This window comes from Panthera pardus, unplaced genomic scaffold, assembly GCF_024362965.1.
Source record: "Panthera pardus isolate Hobbes unplaced genomic scaffold, ASM2436296v1 HiC_scaffold_17, whole genome shotgun sequence".
Taxonomy (NCBI): Eukaryota; Metazoa; Chordata; class Mammalia; order Carnivora; family Felidae; genus Panthera; species Panthera pardus.
The window spans coordinates 124,011,019-124,032,159 of record NW_026526732.1 but is presented as its reverse complement, the minus strand read 5'-3'; the positions used below and the strand labels follow the sequence as shown (position 1 = coordinate 124,032,159).

The 21,141-nt window shown below is 37.9% G+C and overlaps 1 protein-coding gene across 9 annotated transcripts in view; it reads right to left on the bottom strand.

Moving 5' to 3' along the window:
* Positions 1–1,600: 1,600 nt before the first annotated feature.
* Positions 1,601–21,141, bottom strand: part of MAK (male germ cell associated kinase) — a 70,935-nt gene continuing 51,394 nt past the window's right edge. For 4 of the 9 annotated variants that reach the window (XM_019420125.2, XM_019420126.2, XM_019420124.2 and 1 more), the window contains 3 exons: positions 21,016–21,135; positions 19,666–19,695; positions 16,818–17,244 (listed from right to left, as the gene is read on the bottom strand). In XM_019420125.2, coding sequence (XP_019275670.1) covers positions 17,090–17,244; positions 19,666–19,695; positions 21,016–21,135 — 305 coding nt within the window. In that variant the 3' untranslated portion in view covers positions 16,818–17,089. Of the gene's footprint in view, positions 1,729–16,817; positions 17,245–19,665; positions 19,696–21,015; positions 21,136–21,141 lie in introns of those variants that run through there. The other 5 variants (XM_019420128.2, XM_019420130.2, XM_019420132.2 and 2 more) reach the window with 3 other exon arrangements.

Genomic DNA, 21,141 nt, shown 5'->3' with positions numbered 1-21,141 from the left:
TGAAAAAGAAAAAATGAAATTGTGGTTAATTAGCTAACCTATAAATGTGAAACGAAAAGACCTGTGGGAAACTTGAGTTATCTAATTTGGTCTCTACACACATTAACTGGGTACTGACACATTTTCACTTCACTTTCCTTTTTTCAGCATTGAGAATTAACTCCCATCTGGTCCTTCTTACTTAAGCTTCCCCCTCTTTCGAAAAAAAGGGATATTTGCGGCTTCCCTCCTCCCTAACTGCTGTTGATTGTATTTATAGTGTAATTCAGGCACTTACTGATCAGTATCATGTGTCTCCTTAAACTCTTTGAAAGGAGTCCTGGTTTTCTCATTCTCGTTTTATGTAACATGGTTTTGACATTTCTGCCTGGGCCTGCTCTTCAGTCGTAATGCCTGGAGCTCTGCACAAGTTGGGTGCGACCAAGGTACCGTGTCTGAGACTCTGCATTTCTGTTAATGCAGCTGGGATCAAAATAAGATTTTTGGACAGCCCCATCACAGCAGTGACTCATTACGCTTTTGGTCTACTGAGACTTCAGGCCCTTTTCTTGCAGGCTGCTATTAATAACTACTCACAGATCGGAAGGGGTTATTGCTTGATGTCACATACTTGCAAATACATTGATTAAATTACAATGCCCCATTAATTCCTGGCATAGTCAGTAATTGCCTTTTATCCTGTAGTGCTACCAAATTCATGCTTTAAATTATAAAGACAAATCCATTTACAAATAGTTCATTGGTGTGTGATAGGATTTCATGCCCTGGTGGATCAGATTATTATGAACTGTTCTCAAACATTAGTCTTTTATGGTCTAAGAAGAAAACAGATAAAATCAGGTAGGTAGAACATTGCATTATGTTTTTGATATCTTAAGAATGGATTTTTATGGAAATGTGTTGGGGGAGAAAAGAAACAACTGTTTGTAGTTAGTGTTACAAAGATCAGACCTGGGTGTTCTCTTGAGCAGCAAAGAGCAGTGTGTGTATTGTATATGTTCATAGAGCTAACCTTCATCTTCAGTGCTTTTTTCCCCAAAACCCTGCTATGTGAAAGCCAGGTGGACTTGTTCCCCAGGTGTTTGAATCCTATGAAGTATAAGAGCAGAAGCACAGAAAAAAGATTATTCTAAAAAAAAAAAAAAAAAAAAAACCACTAACAAAAAAAACCCCCAATACTCATTCTGTATTTATTCATCAGACACATTTTGGGTTCCAAGCTAGCCTTTCTATGATCATTTTGATAAATAGCTTCTTGAAATATGGTTAGATCCATTTAGTAATCCTCATCTATATTTTCTGTCTTCTCCATCCGAGCCCAGCCACATATGCACGTACGCCAGTGACATGTGCATGGGGCCACCCAAAGCTGCCATCCGTCCAGGCTTTCATAGATAGGATTTTGAATCACCGTGTTGGCCTCAGTTCATCTGTTGTGGAGTGTTTCCAAAGGCACCAATTTTGGTCACCTTCAGTTCTAGCATCAAACTCTGAAAACAGGGGTCCCTGGAGGTGGGAATTTATTTAGGTCCACAGTAGATCCCCGTGTAACTGTTTGATCCCAGTGGTCAGCTCCGAAAGGTTTAAGGCTGTCCACAGACTGGGGTTAGAGGGTGGGTGGGATGGTCTTCAATGCCTAGCCGCCCAGGTAGTGCCCTTGCCAAGTTTCTGTTGCCCCTTCCTTGCAGAGTTTCCCCAGTACTTACTGTCCTAAGATTGTGCTGGGTCCTAGAAGGAGAAGAACAAGCGATGACTTGCCTTCTTGGAATCTAGTGGAGAAGACTGAAATCTAAACCACCAGAGGCAATAATAGGAATAAATGCTTAATAGAGATAGATGGATACTGCAGCCAGAGCACAAAAAAAGGGAATGGTCAGTTCTGTTGAAGGACTCTAGAAGAGTTGATGGTTGAGCCACGCCTTGAAAAATGAGGAATTCATAAACAAGGACTGACAAATGTTGCAGGAAGGGAAAATATGCACAGTGCCTCAGAGGCATGACGCTATCTGGCACAGTTGGGCAACAACAAGTCGTGTGGTTATGACCAGGACAGCAGGACAGGAGACTGAAAGGCAGAGGTCATATCTAGATGACCTTGGTATCCTAGACCAAATAATTTGGACGGAAACCATTTTTGTCTTCATTTTTTTTTTTTTCTTTTAGTTTTGCTTCTTATTTGTGGAAGCTCTCTATTTTTGATGGGTACTAATCCTTTGTTGTGTATTGTGTTTTCCCCCCAGGCTATTACTTATTGTTTAGCTTTGTTTATAGTGTCTGTACATTTTTGCGTATTCAGATCTGTTAATTTGCTTTATAAAGCCCTTTCTCCAAAATTATACAAATTAGGTATTAGGTAGTTAACAAAGTTACTTAAAATTGAAGCAAAATATGCTTGTGATAAAAAAATGGATGTAGGGCACCTGGGTGGCTCAGTCGGTTAAGTGGCTGACTTCGGCTTAGGTCATGATCTTGCAGTTCGTGAGTTCGAGCCCAGCTCAGAGCCTGGAGCCTGCTTTGGATTCTGTGTGTGGCTCTCTCTCTGCCCCTCCCCAGCTCGCACTCTGTCTCTGTCTCTCTCAAAAATAAATAAACATTGAAAAAAATGCATTCAGGACAGAAAGGTAAACTGTAAAATTGTCTTTTTGTCATCTCAGACCCTTAATCTCTCAGTGTAAGGGGTAACCATTGTTATGCCTTATTTATTGGCCCAGGAATTCCCTGGATAGATTATTATTTCCTGTGTTATATTATCATATAAATGTATCCTTTTTTGCTTATGGTTGACGTAAATCAGCGCACAGCAGAAATACTACACTCTTTGCTGCACTGGACTATGTTTAACAAAGCTTTTCTTATCTGGACATAGAGACCTACCTAGTTCACCTTTCCCCTACTGATAGAAAAGTACTTTGTTTAAAAAAGTCTTTTGCTGTTCATGCTGAGCCAAGGTACATTACCATCTAAATCACAGTGCACCATGCAAATGAATGTATATAGGTGACATCTCTAAAAACTGAGTCCAAGCAGATGAGCATTTAAAATTTTAATTGTCCTCAGAAGAGTTGGAACAACAATGGTTGTAAGATTTTGTTTCCCCGTAGTTGCTAATATCATGTCTTGTGAGAATTTTAAGCTTTGGCAGGTTAAATAAGGAATCTGCAAATGGCCAGATAGTAAGTATTTTAGGCTTTGTGGGCCATACTGTCTCTGCCCTAGCTACCCAGTTCTGCCATTGTAGAGTAAGACCCGCCAGAAACCGTATGTAAACGAACATGGCTGTTTACTCTATAGACCCTGAAATTTGGATTTCATATGATTTTCATATATCATGAAATAGTAATCTTATTTTTTTCAGCCATGCTATTTTGATTGAAAACAAAAATATTGTTAGCATGCTGGCTGCATAAAAACGGGCACAGTGGACCAAATTTGACTCACTAGCCATAGTTTGCCAACCCCTTGATCCAAGCCAAAAATATCTAATTGTTTAAATTATTAATAAGTTATGAAACATTTTTTCATGTTTATTGACCAGTGATAATGTATTTTTTCTGTGAGCTGCTCTTTCTGTTTTTTGTTCCTGTTTTTGTTTCTTTTTCTCTTGGCGTGTGACTCTATATAGTAAAAAAGCTTGTTCTTGTTTTCGGAGCACCCGGGTGGCTCAGTCGGTTAAGCGTCCGACTTTGGCTCAGGTCATGATCTCATGGTTCGTTGGTTCAACCCCGCATCAGGCTCTGTGTTGACAGCTTAGAGCCAGGAATCTGCTTCAGATTCTGTGTGTGTGTGTGTGTGTGTGTGTCTCTCTCTCTCTCTCTGCCCCTCCCCTGCTGAAGCTCTCTTTCTCTCAAAAATGAATAAATGTTTAAACATTTTTGAAAAAAAAAAAGCTTGTTCTTATTTTCATTTGTTACTTCCATAGTTTTATTTCTTAGGTTTCTATTTTTGTTGCCCTTAGAATTTACTTTTGTGTGATGTTTCAAATTAGGGATCTTTCTGAATTCTGTTCTCCCAAAAAACGCATTACCCTCAATATTGTTTATTCAGGTGATATATCCTTCTCTCGTTGCTTTGAAATGCCACCTTTACCTTGTACTGAATTTCCATATTTAAGACTGATTCTGTTTCTAGTATCTTTCATAGATTTACTTATCTCTGTCTCAGTGCCAAATTATATTCATCACTATAGATTTATATATATTTTGATACTTGGTAGTGCACGTCTGTCTTTGTTCCTCTTCAGATTTTCTTGGACATATTAATATATAATTTTTCCAGATAAATCTGGAATTAGCTTTTTTTAAAAAAGATTTTAGTTTTGAATAATCTCTACACCCAACATGGGGTTCGAACTCACGACCTCATAGTCAAGAGTCGCATGCTCTTCTGACTGAGCCAGCCAGGTGCCCCTAGAATTACCTCTTTATTTTTAAAATTTACTTGGGATTTTTGGTATGATTGCACTAAATTATTGGTAAATTTTGGAGGAATTGAAAGCTTTAAAATACTTATTCTTCAACCCAAGAACATTGCTTGTCCCTTCATTTGATTTTTTTCCTTTAAGTTTAATTAGTATATAATATTCTATTAATTTCAGGTGTATATCATAGTGATGTGATATTTTTATACATTATGAAATGATCCCTGTAAGTAGTTATCATCTATCACCATACAAAGTTATTACAGTATTATTGACTATATTCCCTAGCTGTACATTACATCCCATGGCTTATTTTGTAATTGGAAGTTTGTACCACTGAATCTCCTTCACTTATTTCACCTCCCCCCGCCCCCACACCAGGACCCCGCCCCTCCAGTAACTTCCAGTTTGTTTCCTGTATCTCAGTCTGTTTTTATTTTTTTTTTTAAGATTTTTTTTTTAAGTTTTTTATTTTGAGAAGGAGAGAATGAGTGGGAGGAGGGGCAGAGAGAGCGAGTGGGACAGAGGATTTGAAGTGGGCTCTGTACTGACAGCAAAGAGCCTGATGGGGGGCTCAAACTCATGAACCATGAGATCATGACCTGAACTGAAGTTGGATGCTTAACCGACTGAGCCACTCAGGTGCCCAGTCTGGTTTGTTTGTTTGTTTGTTTTCCAATTAATTAATGTTTTTGAGAGAGAGTGCATGTGAGTGGGGAAGGGCAGAGGGAGAGTCAGAGAATCCCAAGCAGGCTACACACCCAGTGCAGAGCCCAAAGTGGGGCTCCATCTCACAAACTGTGAGATGATGACCTGAGCTGAAATCAAGAGTCAGGCGCTTAACCAACTGAGCCACGCAGGTGTCCCTGGTCTGTCTCTGTTTTGTTTGTTCTTTGTGGTTTTTAGGTTTCGCATACAAGTGAAATAGTGTGGTATTTGTCTTTCTCTGACTTTTTTTACTTAGCATAATATTCTCGTGGTCCATCCATGTTGCCACAAATGTCAAGCATCTCATTGTTTTTTATGGCTTAGTAATAGTCTATTGTGTATACACACACACACACACATCCCACATCTTCTTTATTAATTTCTCAGTAGACACTTAAGTTGCTCCCATTAGCTATTGTAAATAATGCTGTCATGAAAATATGGGTGCATGTATCTCTTTAGATTGGTGTTTTTGTGTCCGTACCCAGAAGTAGAATTGCAGGATCGTATTGTAGTTCTATTTTTAATTTTTTGAGGAACCTCCGTATTCTTTTTCACAGTGGCTGCAACCAATTTACATTCCCACCAGCAGTGCTCAAGAGTTTCCTTTTTCCCACATCTTCGCCAACACTTGTTATTTTTTTGTTTTTGATACTAGCCATGTGTGTGTGAGATGGTGTGGGATATTTCATTGTGATTTTGATTTGCATTTCCTTGATTATTGATGTGGAGCATCTTTTCATGTGTCTGGCAGACATATATGTGTAACTTTGGAAAAATGTCAATGCAAGTTGTGCTCTTTTTTAATTGGGTTATTGTTTTGATATTAAGCTATGTAAGTTTTTTATATACTTTAGATATTAACACCTTAATCAGATACATGATTTGCAGATATCTTCCTCCATCATTAGGTTGCCATTTCATTTTGTTGGTTTCCTTCGCTGTGCAAAAGCTTTTAAGTTTGATGTAATCCCATTTATTTGTTAGCTTTTGTTGCCCTTGCATAGGAAACTGATCCAAAAATATTGCTTAACACTGATGTCAAAGAGCTTACTGCCTAGGTTTTCTTCTAGGAGTTTTGTGGTTTCAAATATTATGTTTGTCTTTAATCTGTCTTGAATTTATTTTTGTATATGGTACAAGATAGTAGTCTAGCTTTATCTTTTGCATGTGGCCATCCAGTTTCCCCAGCACAATTTTTTGAAGAATATGTCCTTTACTCATTGCTTGTTCTTGCCTCCTTTGTCATAGATTGACCATATATGTGTGGGCTTATTTCTGGCTTTCTGCTCCGTTCCATTGATTTATGTGTTTGTTTTGTGCCAGTACCATACTGTTTAGGTTACTATAGCTTTGTAGAATAGTTTGAAATCAGGGAACATGATGCCTTCAGATTTGTTCTTCTTTCTCAAGATTGCTTTGGCTGTTGAGGGTCTTTTGTCGTTTCATATAAATATTAGGATTCTTTGTTCTAGTTCTGTGAAAATGCATTTAACATTTTGATGGGGATTGCACTGAATCTGTAAGATTGCTTTGGGTAGTAAAGACATTTTAACAATGTAATTCTTCCAACCCATGAGCCCAGTATATTTTTTCATTTATATGTGTCATTTTCAGTTTCTTTCATCAATATCATACAGTTTTCAGAGTACAGGTCTTTCATCTCTTGGGTTTTATTCCTAGGTGCTTTGTTCTTTTTGATGCAGTGGTAAAGAGGGTTGTGTTTTGTTGTTGTTTTTAAATTTTTTTTAACATTTATTTTGAGAGAGAGAGAGAGAGAGAGAAAGCACAAGTGGGGAAGGGCAGAGAGAGAGTGAGACACAGAATCTGAAGCAGGCTCCAGGCTCTGAGCTGTCAGCACAGACCCTGATGTGGGGCTCGAGCCCACGAACCATGAGAGCATGACCTGAGCCAAAGTTGGACACTTAACCACAGGTGCCCCAGGGGTGTTGTTTTTTAAAGCTTCTTTCTGATAACTCATTATTAGCATATAAAAGTACAGTTGATTTTTGTGTGTTAATTTTGGATTCTGCAACTTTACTGAATTCATTTATTTGAATAATTTTTTCGTGGAGTCTTTAGGGTTTTCTATATATGTTATCATGTCATCTGCAAATAGTGATAATTTTGCTTCTATCTTTCCAACTTGGATGCCTGTATTTTTCTTATCTAATGGCTGTGACTAGTACTTCAGTACTATGTTGAATAAAAGTGGCAAGAGTGGGCATTCTTGTCTTGTTCCTTATCTTAGAGGAAGCTTTCAGCTTTTTGCTGTTGAACATGGTGTTAGCTGTGGGTTGTCATATATGGACTTTACATGTTGAGATACATTCCTTTTGTACCCACTTTATTGAGAATTTTTTTTTTATTGAGAATTTTTATGAATGGATGTTGAATTTTGTCAGATGGTTTTTCTGATACCTATTGAGATGATCATATGATTTTTATCCTTTGTTTTATTAATGTGGTGTATCATGTTGATTTGAAGATGTTGAACCATCCTTGCATTCCTGGCAAAACTCCCACTTGATCATGGTGTGTGATCCTTTGTATTACTGAATTTGGTTTGCTGATATTTTTTGAGGACTTTTTTCATCTTTGTTCATCTGGGCTATTAGCCTACAAATTTCTTTTTTTGTAATGTTTTTGTCTCATTTAGGTAGTAAGAGTAATGCTAGCTTCATAAAATGAGTTTGGAAGTGTTCCTTCCTCTTCAGTGTTTTGGGATAATTTGATAAGGATAGTTACTAACTCCTCTTTAAATGTTTGGCAGGATTCATCTGTGAAGCTGTCTGGTCCTGGATTTTTGTTTTGGGTGGTTTTTTTAATCGTTTTGATTTCATTATTTATAATTGATCTATTCATATTTTCTCTTTATTCATTATCAGTCTTGGAAGGTTATGTGTTTCTGGTAATTCATTTTTTCCTAGGCTTTCCAGTGTGTTGGTGTATAATTGTAGCAGTCTCTTACCATCTTTTGTATTTCTTTAGTGTCAGTTGTAATTTCTCTTCCATTTCTGGTTTTATTTAGTTGGTCCCTCTCTCATATTTTCTTGATGAATCTGGCTACAGGTTTATCGATTTTATCTTTTCAGAGCACCAGCTTTTGGTTTCATTGAGCCTTTCTTTTTGTCTCTATTTCATTTATTTCCATTCTGATCTTTATCATTTCCCTCCTTTTACTAACTCTGGGCTTTATTATTGCAGATTTTGTTGTTCTTTCTCTAGTTCCTTTAGATGTAAAGTTAGTTATTTGAAATGTTTATTGCTCATTGCTATAAACTTTTCTTCTAGAACTGCTTTTACTGTGTCCCATAGATTTTGGAAAGTCTTGTTTCTATTTTCATTTGTCTCAAGATATTTTTTGATTTTCTCTTTGAGTTTTTTGTTGACCTATTAGTTGTTTAGTAGCATATTATTTAGTCTCCATGTGTTGTGTGGGTTTTTTTTTTTTTTTCAGTTTTACTTTTGTAATTGATTTCTAGTTTCATACTGTTGTACTTGGAAAAAATGCTTGATATGATTTCAGTCTTCTTAAATTTATTGAGACTTATTTTGTGGCCTAATGTGATCCTGGAGCATGTTCACTGTGCACTTGAAAAGGTGTATTCTGCATTTTGGGGATGAAATGTTCTGTATGTATCTAACAAGTCTATCTGGTTTGCTGTGTTGTTTAAGGCCAGTGTTTCCTTACTGATATTTTTGTCTCAATAATCTGTCCATTAATGTAAGTGGGGTATTAAAGTTTCCTGTTATTACTGTATTATTGTCAGTTTTCCTCTTTATGTCTGTTAATATTTGTTTTATAAATTTAGGTACTCCTGTGTTGGGTATGCAAATATTTGCAAGTGTTTTATCTTCTTCTTGGATTGACCCTTTTATCATTTTGTAATTTCTTTCTTTGTCTTTTGTTTCAGTCTTTCTTTTAGAAGTCAGGGGTTTTTTTTGTTGTTGTTTTTTTTAATGCTTATTTATTTTGAGAGAGAGAGTGCATGTGCACGCACAAGCAAGGAAGGGGCAGAGAGAGAGAGGGAGAGAGAGAATCCCAACCAGGCTCCAGGCCATTAGTGCAGAGCCCGACACAGGGCTCAATCGATCTCACAAACCATGAGATCATGACCTGAGCTGAAATCAAGAGTTGAACACTTAACCCACTGAGCCACCCAGGCACCCCTAGAAGTCAGTTTTGTCTGATGAGTATTGCTACTCTAGCTTTTTGTTTCCATTTGCATGGAAAATGTTTTCCATCTCTCCACTTTCAGTCTGTGTGTGTCTTTAGATCTGAAATGAGTGTCTACTTGTAGGCAGCATATAGGTGGGTCTTGTTTTTTATCCATTCAGCCACCCTATGTCTTTTGATTGCAGCATTTAGGCCATTTATATTTAAAGAAATTATTGATAGATGTGGGCTTACTGCCATTTTGTTTTCTGGTTGTTAATTTAGTTTTTTTAATGTCTTCATATATTCCTTTAGTTCCTTGTATTTCTATTAAGATTACTGTTGGATACTGTAGAGTTTTGATGAATAGTAACTTTTTTAAATTAGGTAGCAATCTGAGCAAAATGAATTGACTCTACTATAAATGTCTCTGCTGATCCACTCAAGCATTACCTGTGTTAGGTTTTTATTAGCTACCACTTATCTAGTCCTATGGCTTTATGTTAAAGTTAGAAATACTATGGGACGCCTGGGTGGCTCAGTCGGTTAAGTGTCCCAACTACGGCTCAGGTCATGATCTCACAGTTTGTGAGTTCGAGCCCCACATCGAGGTCTGTGCTGACAGCTCAGAGCCTGGAGCCTGCTTCAGATTCTGTGTCTCCTTCTGTCTCTCTGCCCCTCCCCTGCTTGTAGTCTCTCTCTCTCTGTCTCTCTCTCTCTCAGAAAAAATAAACATTAAATTTTTGTTTTAAGTTAGAAATAACATACTTGGGGTTACTGACAAGATCAACATTGCTCTGGAGACATTAGATAAAGCAGTAAAACTATGAGAAATAAATGAGGTCTAAATTAATAGTGGAAAAAGAAATTAAACATTTTAAATGGTTAATATATGTCTATCTAGAAAATCCAAGAGAAACAATTCAAAACATAATAAATTAATGAGAAAGTTCTATAAAGCAGCAAGAAAGAAGATAAACACTAAAATCCAGCAACTTTCTGTTAACAGTCATACTCTGCTCTCTCCCATACAATTGCTAATACTGAAGTCTAAGCCTCACCATCTTTTAATCTTCTAATAGAACTCTTTGTTTTCATGATTCGTCCCAACAATTCTTTCTCTTCTGCCGGGAGACGGAAGTATATTTCAAGTATATTTAGATTCCTAGACTTAAAACCATTCGGTTCTCTCTTAACATTTAGAGTTCTTCTTTAGTCTCACGAACATCCTTTTCTTTTTCTTAACACCCATAATAATTTGCCAATATACAGTTTTATGCATGCTTATTTAATGTGATCAGGACAAGTGACCCTTTTGTCACCATCGTATATGGTACACTTTAGTACGTAATGGGCACGTAGTAAATATTTGCTGAAAATATAGACTGATCCAATCTTCTTTTTAAGAATGGGCTTGATTTTTTAGGACCATTTTGAGAAGATAGTACAGAGTTCCCATATACCCCACCCCCCATCCAGTTTTCCTTGTTATGTTAGCATGATACATTTGTTACAACTAATGAGTCGATGTTGGTACGTTAATTAAAGTACATATTTTGTTCAGATTTTCTAAGTTTTTAAACTAATATTGCTTGTCTGTTACAGAATCTCACCTAGGACCGCATGTTACATTTAGTTATCATGTCTTCTTATGTTCCTATGGCCTATGATTGTTTCAGATTTGTCTTGTTTTTGATGACTGTGATAGTTTTGATCAAATGTTTTATAGAATGCTTTTTTGTTGAATTTGTCTAGTGTTTTCCTTACGGTTAGACTGGAGTTCTAAAATTTTAGGAGGAAGGCCATAGAGGTCAAGTGCCATTTTCATCACATCCTATTAAGGTCACATATATGGATATAGTATTATTGTTGATTTTGACTTTGATCATCTGGCTTGAGGTAGTATTCAGTCAGGCTTCTCCACTGTGAAGTTACTCCTTTTTTCCCCCTTCCCCTACTGTACTCTTTGAAAGGAAGTCACTATACATACTCCGTACTTAAGGATTGGGAATTGTACTCTACCTCCTTGAGGGCAGAGTATCTACATAAATGACTTTGAATTCTGCTGTTTGGGAGATTTGTCTCTTCTCCCCTACTTACTTACTCATTTATATCAGTATGGACTCAAGGATATGTATTTCCCACTTTGGGTTATAATACAGTATTTCTTTATTAATTTTCTTTCTCAAATTGTTGCAGTTTTGGCTGTCGGGAGCTCTTTCGTTTGGCTCCTGTGTCCCTTTGACATAGCCCGTCAACATAGGCTTCTTTTGCTTGCTTGCTTTTGCTTTTGTTTTTTTAGAACTTTGTTCCTTTCTAGCACTGTAAGATCCTCCAGTATCATCTTGTGTATTTCATGCTCAGCGCTAGAATCAGCCATTTCTCCAGACTGGACAATGCTATCAGAAATCAAGATCTGGATGCTAGATATGCTTGTTGCTACTGGGGTGAAATCTTTTATTTGATTATAATTATATCTTTAATCTTTTTTAATTTTTCATTTGTTTTTTCTACTTTCTTAAGCTAAATGCTCAAATTCAGCATATTTTCAGTGTTCCTAGTTTTGTTTTGTTTTTTTTCATAAATGGACCCATTGTATACTTTTTTTCTCTGAGATCTGTTTTGGCTGAATTTTGCAAGTTTTAGAGGCATGTTGTTCATTTCTAAAGAGGTTTTTTTTACTTTTCCTTTTTGAATCATTGTTTAGAATGATATTTTTAATATATTTTTAAGTGGATAAAATTTGGAGACATATACCCTTTTATTATTATAGTCTAGTTTTATTAAAATGTGGGGAAAATGTGGCTTATGTATTTCTTTATTTGGGAGATTGTAATTTTCTTTGTGACCTAATATAAGGTCAACTTTTTGTGAATGCTATGTATATTTGAGAAGTGCATGAATTTTTTCCTTATTGGTTGAAGTATCTCTATATGGTATGTATGTCAGATAAACTTTGTTTACTGTATTATCCAAATACTTATTTACTTATTTTAGGCTTCTAGATCTGTTGAGAAATAAGCCTCTTACTCTGATTCGGTTGTTTTTGTTTTTGTTTTTGTTTTGAGAGTGCACACATGCATGTGTGAGTGGGGGAGGGGCAGAGGGAGAGCGAGAGCTAGAAGTTTAAGCAGGCTCCATGCCCAGCACAAGCCCAATGCAGAACTGATCTCACAATCGTGAGATCATGACCTGAGTTCAAGTCAAGAGTCAGACGCTAGACTGACTGAGCCACCCAGGCGTGCTACTCTGATTGTTTTTATATCCGTTTCTTCTTGTATTTATGATAAATCTTGCTTCATATATTTATCTTGTTTTAAGTTTTATTTGGAAAAATTTCAAATCTACAGAAAAGTTTCATTAATATTCATAACTACTCATATAACCTCTACCTAATTTTAATTCACTTGTTAACATTAGGTACATTCTCTCTCACTCTATCTGTATCTATACATGTGCCTATATTTTATATATATAAACCATTCAGTTGTCTCAGCATTGAGTTTCTTTCTTTAGTCTCTATAGTGTCTTTTTATATATGTAGTATAAAATATAAGCATAGATACAGTAATCCTCAACCAGATATTAGCAAATTGAATCCAACCGTGTATAAAAGGAATTACATATTATGACCAGGTGGAATTTATTCCAGATATACAGAGCTGATTCAGCATTCGAAAAGCAATTAATGTAATCCATCGCATCAACAAGCTACAGAGCAAAAATCATATATATAACCAATGATGATAGCAATAGATGCAGGAAAAGCATTTGACAAAGTCTAAAACTCATTCCTGATAAAACTCAGCAAACTAGGAGTAGAAAACTTCCTCAGTTTGATAAAGAACATCTGTTTGATAAAGTAACATTGTACTTAATGGGAAGAAACTAGATGTTTTCCCACTAAGATCAGGAACAAGACAGGGATGTTCACTCTTGCCTCACCTATTCAATATTTTACTGGAAGTCCTTGTAGTACAATAAGACCAGAAAAGAAAATAAAAGATAAACTGGGAAGAAAGAAAGAAAACTTTGTTTGCAGATCACATGATTGTCTATGTAGAAAATCTCAAAGAATTAACAAAGAAACTCTTGGACTTAATAAATGGTAATAAAAGGTATTAGGTACAAAGTTAATACACAGAGTCATTTGCCTTCTTATATATGAGCAATGAACAATTTAAATTTGAAATTAAAATACAATACCATTTATATTAACGCTAAAGAAGAAATGCTTAGGAATAAATCTAACAAATATTTATAAGATCTATATTAGGAAAACTACAAAACACTGATGAAAGATGTCAAGATGACAATAAATAGAGATGGTCCATGCACTACAAGAAGAGAATATTGTCAAGGTGTCAGTTCTTTCCAACTTGGTCTAGATCCAGTCCAATACAACCAAAATCCCAGTAAATTATTCTATGGGATGTTGGCACCTGACTCTGGTTTATATGGAGAGGTAAGAGACCCAAAGTAGCCAACATAAAATTGAAGGAGAAGAACAAAGTTGGAGGACTGATGTTAACCTGACTTAAAACTTCTGTAAAGCTATAGTAATCAAAACACTGTGGTATAGGTGGAAGAATAGATACAGATCAATCGGACAGAACAGAAAGCCCAGAAATAAAGTCAACTGATCTTTGATGAACTAGCAAAGGCAGTTCAGTGGCGAAAGGATAGTTTCTTCCAAGAAATGGTGCTGGAACAACTGGAGATAAACATGCAAAAAATGGAAAGAAAATTTAGACATAGACCTAACAAACGTGAAACAGGTCACAGATATAAATGTAAAATATAAAACTATAAAACTCCCAAAGCTAACAAGAGAAAATCATAGGTGACCTAGGGTTTGGTGATGATTTATTACATACAACACCAGAATTATAATCCATGAAAGAAAAAAATGACAAGTTGCATTTCATTAAAATTAAAAATTTCTGCAGTACACAAGACACTGTTAAGAGAATGAAAAGATAAGCCAATGACTGGGAGGAAATATTTGCAAAAGACATAATCTGATAAAAGTCTGTTATCCAAAATATACAAAGAACTCTTAAAACTCAGCAGTAAGAAGGGGCACCTGTGTGGCTCAGTTGGTTAGGCACCCAGCTCTTGGTGTCAGCTCAGGTCATGATCTCGCGGTTTCGTGAGTTCAAGCCCCACATCAGGCTCTGTGCTGGCAGTGAGGAGCCTGCTTAGGATTCTCTCTCTCTCTGTCTCTCTCTCCCCCTCCCCACTCACGCTGTCTCTCTCTCTCTCTCTCTCTCTCTCTCTCTCTCTCTCTCTCTCTCAATAACAAAGAAAATAAATAATCCAGTGTTTAAATGTGTAGAAGATCTGAATAATACTTCGTAAAAGGAGATATACAGCTGGAAAATAAGCATATGAAAAGATAGCCCACATCCTATGTTGTCAGGGAACTGCAAATTAAAACGACATACTGCTGCACACGTATAAGAATGGCCAAAATCTAGAACAGACAACCTGCCAACACCAAGTGGTGGTGAGTATGTGGAGCAGTGGGAACTCTCATTCGCTGCTGCTGGGAATGCAAAATGGTGCAGCCACCTTGGAAGTAGCCTGCTGCTTTTTTACAAAACTAAATATATTCCTACCAGATAATCCAGTAATTATGCCTCTTGAATTTATGCAGATGAGGTGAGAACTGATGCCCACACAAAAGTATGCAGTGAATGTTTCTGGCAGCTTTATTCATAATTGCCCATCCTTGAAAACAAGACGATCTTCAGTGGCTGAATGGATAAACTGTGATGCATCTATACAATGAAATATTAGCTAGCAGTAAACAGACATGAGATCAGCTAAGAACAGACATGGAGGAAACTTAAATTTTGAAAGAAGGCAGTCGGAAAAGGCCACATACTGTATAATCCCAACTACATGACAATTCTGGAAAAGGAGCAACAGTGGAGACCATAAAAAGATTTGTGTTTGCCAGAGGTTTGGCGGGGCGAAGAGGCAGTGGAGAAGAATGACTAGGTGGAACATGGGGTTTTTTATGGCAGTGAAACTAATCTCTATGATACTGTCACGGTCGATATATGCCATTATGTATTTTGTCAAAACCCAGAGAATAGACAACACAAAGTGTGAAACCCTAGTATAAACGAAGGACTTAATGTACTCATACTGGCTCGTCAGTTACAGCAAATGTCCCCCACTAATGCAAAGTGTTAATAGGGAAAATTGGGGAGGGGCCCTTAAGGAGGGGTATATGGAAACTCTGTACTACCCAGTGAATTTTTCCATAAACCTAAAACTGCTAGAAAAACAAAAGTCTATAATTAAAAGAACAAATAGGCCTCAGAGTAGAAGTATAAAGTTTAAAAGTGTAGAGAAAACACACCAGTTAACTATATTAATTTTAATCTCTATCAAGAAGTGTAAAATCTTCCAGCAACACAAAATAATCTTTTAGCTTTGAGACACTAATTAAAACTGTATAAATAGATATAGCCATTACCATCATCATAAATTACTCTTCAGATTTTAACAGTTTTCAACAAGGTGAGCTGAATCTTCTATACAAAAATACCGTATTACTATTATTTTATGATGTCTTTGGATAATGTCCACAAGATGATGCCAATTACATTAGCATTTGTTACAAAGACAAAAAACACGTAAAAATTACAGTTGATAACAGTATTATTCTTTAAAAAGAATATACAGTATTAATGTTGAGTCCATAAAATGGCAAATTTAAATATAGTCCCAAGTTCAAGATGTCTCTTTTAAGTACCAGTTTAGAAACAGAACTAAGAAAAAAAAAATTGTACTAAGTGAATCACTGCTATAGCAACTGAATTGCATTTGCTCTTGAGAGTAAATATCAGGGTCGGAGCCAGGTCAGCGATCTGCAGCGCAGCAAGAGTTTGCTTTGGGCGAAAGCTGGCGCACCTCATCTTTGTGTGTGGTAGGAACATGGAAACAAGGTATTTTGAAAGTGTGATGAGCAAGCATCACAGTTTCAAGAACTCTCTTAATGATGTAAAGATGAGAACCTTGGTTGATCTGGGAGTCATTAAGCCATTGAGGTTGATAGTCTCCACGAAGTCACAGGAGTTGTGTTGGTCAAAGTCAAACAATAGACTCTTTCTCCACTAACATCGGGTGTCATAATTTTGAAATCTTTATGTTAAAGATAAATTTATTCCGAAGAACGACGCCCTGCTCAAGAATTACCACTGCTTCCATAATTTCAGAGTAGAAAACCAGATGATAAATCAGCATTCTCTGCCATTGACAAACTGGTAAGATAGAGCCTTAGCCAAATACGAGCTCTGATTGACAGACCACCGAGGTTGCCATTAAAAAAAAAAAAAAAAAAAACAAACAACCCAAAACCAAGCAAAACAAAAACACCTCTGAGGCCAATCAAAATATTAATTAATTTAGGCAAATAACAGATGAAACCGAAAACATTCTAAACACTTACTTTCTGGAGGCTTTTTTAAAAAAGTGTCTTATACTTAGTAACTATTAATTTGTAGATCAAACACTTGATACTTTGGCAAATAGTTTATTCAATACTTTGTAAAGTCCTACCCGTACGCGTGTCAGCGCTGTGGGCAATTGATGCTAAGAAATTGGATTTCATTTCTAGGAAAGAAAGAAAATAGTAGGAGATGATTTTTGCTCTGCAGAGTACCCACTACTTCATATTGCTTCCAGAACTCAGTAGAAATAGACATCTGTACACATTTCCCAGGGTCTGGGGACTTGCGTGGACTATGGAGTATTCTATGGAGAATGCTGTGGGGCTTTGCACCATTCTCCTACCGGTGGCCGCCATATTTGGCCACCCAGTCTGTCCTTCCGTGCACTGAGGGAACCGGCTGCACGCGGTTCACAATGTTAAGATTCTTGGCCGTAGGATTGTAAGTAGGTCCTGAAAACTGCCCCCGACCGGGTTTTGTGTTCCAGGTGTATTCTGGAAGAAATCAGAATTGGAAGTTAGAACTTTATTCATTGGATTGTCAAATTGAAAATAAGGCAGTTTAAATCTTTTCATTTCATGGGGGAGTTTTGAATTTATCTTTAAAAGATTAGTTCTGTGGTCTCTAAGGGTTTTTTTGTTTTGTTTTTTTAATAGTAAAACGCAAAATTCTAGTGTGGTGTGATGTTGATAGAGAATTCTCAGTAGCTCAAGGGCCAGTGTTTCTGGTTTACAGTTTTGACTACTGCTGCTGCTTTTGTGGTTTCACTCAAATGCCTATCACACTTAGGTTGGCAACATGAATTAGGATGACCAAGAAAATTCTTGGTTCAGGTTGAACAGGCAATAACCCACAGTGTTATTTAGTGACTTTGTAAAATCACACAGTGGTTACATCTGAATAATACTCACTACGGAAACTTTATTTGTAATCGTGAATCCTATAAAGCTTGGGCTTCATGGAGCTCCACAGATGGGATCCCATAGTAGATTTCTTTTAACCATGAAAATGTGGTTTATAGAAGCAAGAAACTTCCTTTTTTTTAATTGGGAAAATGAAGGGCGATAGCAGAATTCCTTTAAAAGGTGAGCCAGTCCTAAGATCCCAAACCGTTCATCGTAGGGTCTGCTTTATTCATAAATTTGGCTGATTAAATATTTGTGAAATTTTGATTTGTTAAATATTTGTTATCTGAACAGTTTACAAGCTAAAATTGCTTAAACATCTCAAATGACAGAGCAGTAAATCATTTTGCAGAGAACTTTAATCTCTTCTCCAGTCCTTCCTTCGCCTGCCCTCACTTCATATTTACGGCTGAGCATCATAGATGTTCTATCTGAAGAGGGATGTTTGATCCTTCAATTTGGGATTTAAGTATCGTTTCACACTGTGTGGTGGCTGACACTCTTGGATTAAACTAAGTGTCAATTTTGAGACGAGTCTGACCATTTTGTACACTGAACACTACCCATACTGTATTCACTTGCATGGTTTCCCTGTTTTGTTTTGTTTTTGTTTTCTTAAACTTTCTCTGTAAAACTGGGAGTGGAGGGGAAATTATGGGAGCACGTGGGTCTGCCGCTGACCTCAGCTTAATGGGAATAAAGCATTAAGTGAGGAACTGCCCTGGGGATAATCACCTGGTCCTATCATCCTGCCCTTACCAGGTTTAAAATTCTCCAGGTTCAAGCTGATAGAAAGCAACCTGACAAGGTGGGTTAATAGCCAGTTAACCCTGAACTGTGAAGGAAGAACTGGTTAAACAGTTAACCAGGTTTTCCAGGAACAGCCCTTTTGTTCTATCCCACAGGAGTGTGGACACACACCAGTCTGTTAAATTTGTGAGCCCACACGGAAGGCTGCAGACCTAATGGGCCTGTGGGTGGAGGAGAGAGCAGGTGAGAGGGAGGGAGTGGAGCGAGGAGGAGAGAGAGGCAGAGAGTCCCCTGGTGAGTGATTTCAGAGACGGGAGAGGGGACAGGAGAGGGGACGCAGTCTTCAGCTAACAGTTGGGCGAGCCTCTGGTGTTGCAACATGAGGGATTTGGGGAGCAACGGAACTTTTTTCCCAGCTCATGACCTAGCTACGTCAGGTCCTGAATGCATTTGAGGGAAACCATGTCCAGGAAAACATTTTTAAAACTGCTGAAGAGGGAATCATTTTGCCAAGATTTCCTTTCTGGGAAATAATAATTTCAGGACTCAAGCACCCTTGGTGAAGAACTCAGCAGCTGCCAGAGGAGCTGAGATCCGGGGGCAAGGCAAGAAACACTTTTGTGTCAGCCGGACCTTGCCCCGCACCTCCTTAGTGGGGCAGGCAGCCCTCTCACGCTTTCTGTGCCCTCTTTTTAAAAACAGCACGTGTCCTATCAAGGGCATTTAACTTCCTGCAGAAAATATTTGCCAAAGGAAAGATGTTTGCCTGTGATCCGTGCCCTGATTATGTAACCTTTAGCAAGAAATAAAACCCGTGTAAAATGAAGACCGTAATAACAGTACCTTCTGGAGTAGAGTTAATGAACATAGCTCACTTAGAACAGGGCCCTCCCTGCCCTTGCAAAGGGCGGCCGGCCGTGTAGGGAAGAAGTCACTCCTCAAAGTCCTTGTTACCACAAGGCAGGGAGTCGGGGAGGAGGTGTTGGGAAGTTTGGGGTGAGAGATTACATGGGGAAGCTGGAAGAAATTAATTCGATTTTTCTTCTCTAATCCTGGGGGCGAGGCTGGGGAAGAGTAGAGAGGAAGGCTATGAGAGAAGGGGAAATAGTCGAGGAAATACGGTAATGACCTGGTTTTATTCTTTTGTGGGAAACTCTCACACCAGTGGGTACTGAAAGACACATCTCTTACAGAACAGTGTTTTCCTAAGGATTGGCATTGACCACTTGAGGATGATTAATATTTACTTCTTTTTTTTACCTTTCCTCCTATCACCATCTGTAGGAACATCTGATGAGCAGAGGAAATGAAGAGATGAAAAGTTATGAGAAAGCATTTACTTAAAAAAAAAAAGAAAAGAAAACAGGAACATGCATGCTAATCTGACAGAATGCTTAATATACAAAGGCCTTCAATATCTTACAAAAATCGTTTTCTAAAATGCCCACTTTCACTTTCTAAGAGCAGACACTTAGATAACAAACCAATTTGAAACATTTTGATTTTCTCCTCTTCTTCTAAAAATTGCTACTAAGCCATGGCTGCTGACTCACTGTCAGGCTGGCTTAAAATACCTGAGGCTTCAAAAAAAAAAAAAAAAAAATCACTTGCTGTGTATAATGTGTTTACTTACATATTTTGTTTCAGCAGAGAGATAATGAAGCGATGCTTTTCACAGATAAGGTAACTAGTACTGTTTGAGCAGTGCTACCGTGGTCCGAAATCATAAATTACAGAAGTCCCGTGCTTCTCGCGGTTTTAGCTCCAACAGCGTGAACTTTAGAGGTTGGACTTCAGAGAACTTTAGAGTGTGAACTCTAACCAGGAGTTTGAAGTTCGGAGGGAATTTATACAACTCCCTATCTTCCCAAACTTCTGTCTGCCTTAATGTTTATTTTAAGTGCTTTCCTGAGGACTTCTATTTTAGAGTCGTTTTGAGAGCCTTCATAGTCAGACCTGGTCAAGCTCAAGTACAGAATCACCACCACGCCACCGCAGGGCACACAGCCTACTTGGTCATAACCGGAGGGCGGGGGCATAAGCCAAGCCTCCACCATCTACTACCGGTGCAAAGCCAGAGCCAGGGTGGGAAAGTTCTGCCACGGCTCCCTTCACTCTGCACGGGAACTGCCTGTGGAGTGATACACGAACAGCATCTCCGTGTTTATGAAGCCCCCACCCTGTGCCAGGTACCGACCGGGTGGGCAGCTCTGAAAAATGCACCTTCTTTACATCCCGTTGGGTCACACAGCATGTTCTCGAATTTCACAAACCGGCTCCTCTCCCAGCTCCACCACTTAGGAGCTGGGTGACCCTCGGCCAATTACTTGATGTCACTTTCCTCCTCTGTAAAAGGTCTACCTCATCCAGTCTTGTGCAGGTTCAACAGCATAATCCGTATGCCTTGCAAGTCACCACTTTGTTAAAGGCAGCTCTTACAAGAGACTCGCAGACCGCACCTTCAGAAGAAGGGGCATTTTGCCAAAAATCATTAGAATTGTGTTAACAAGGTGAGTGAGACTAATTTAAAAGTCTCCGCTTGGGCAAAGTGTAGAAGCTTAGAAAAAGCTCCTTTCTGGTCAGAAATCTTAAAAACTCTAAAGTTCTTACCTGTCGTTGTTGCACCAAGAGGTGCTAAGTGTATCCTCTGGCCAGCTGACCCCACTTCTTTTTTGAGAAAGGAAGGAATGTATCCTGACTGATTGTAAGTAGCATAACTTCCAAGACTTCCTAGTG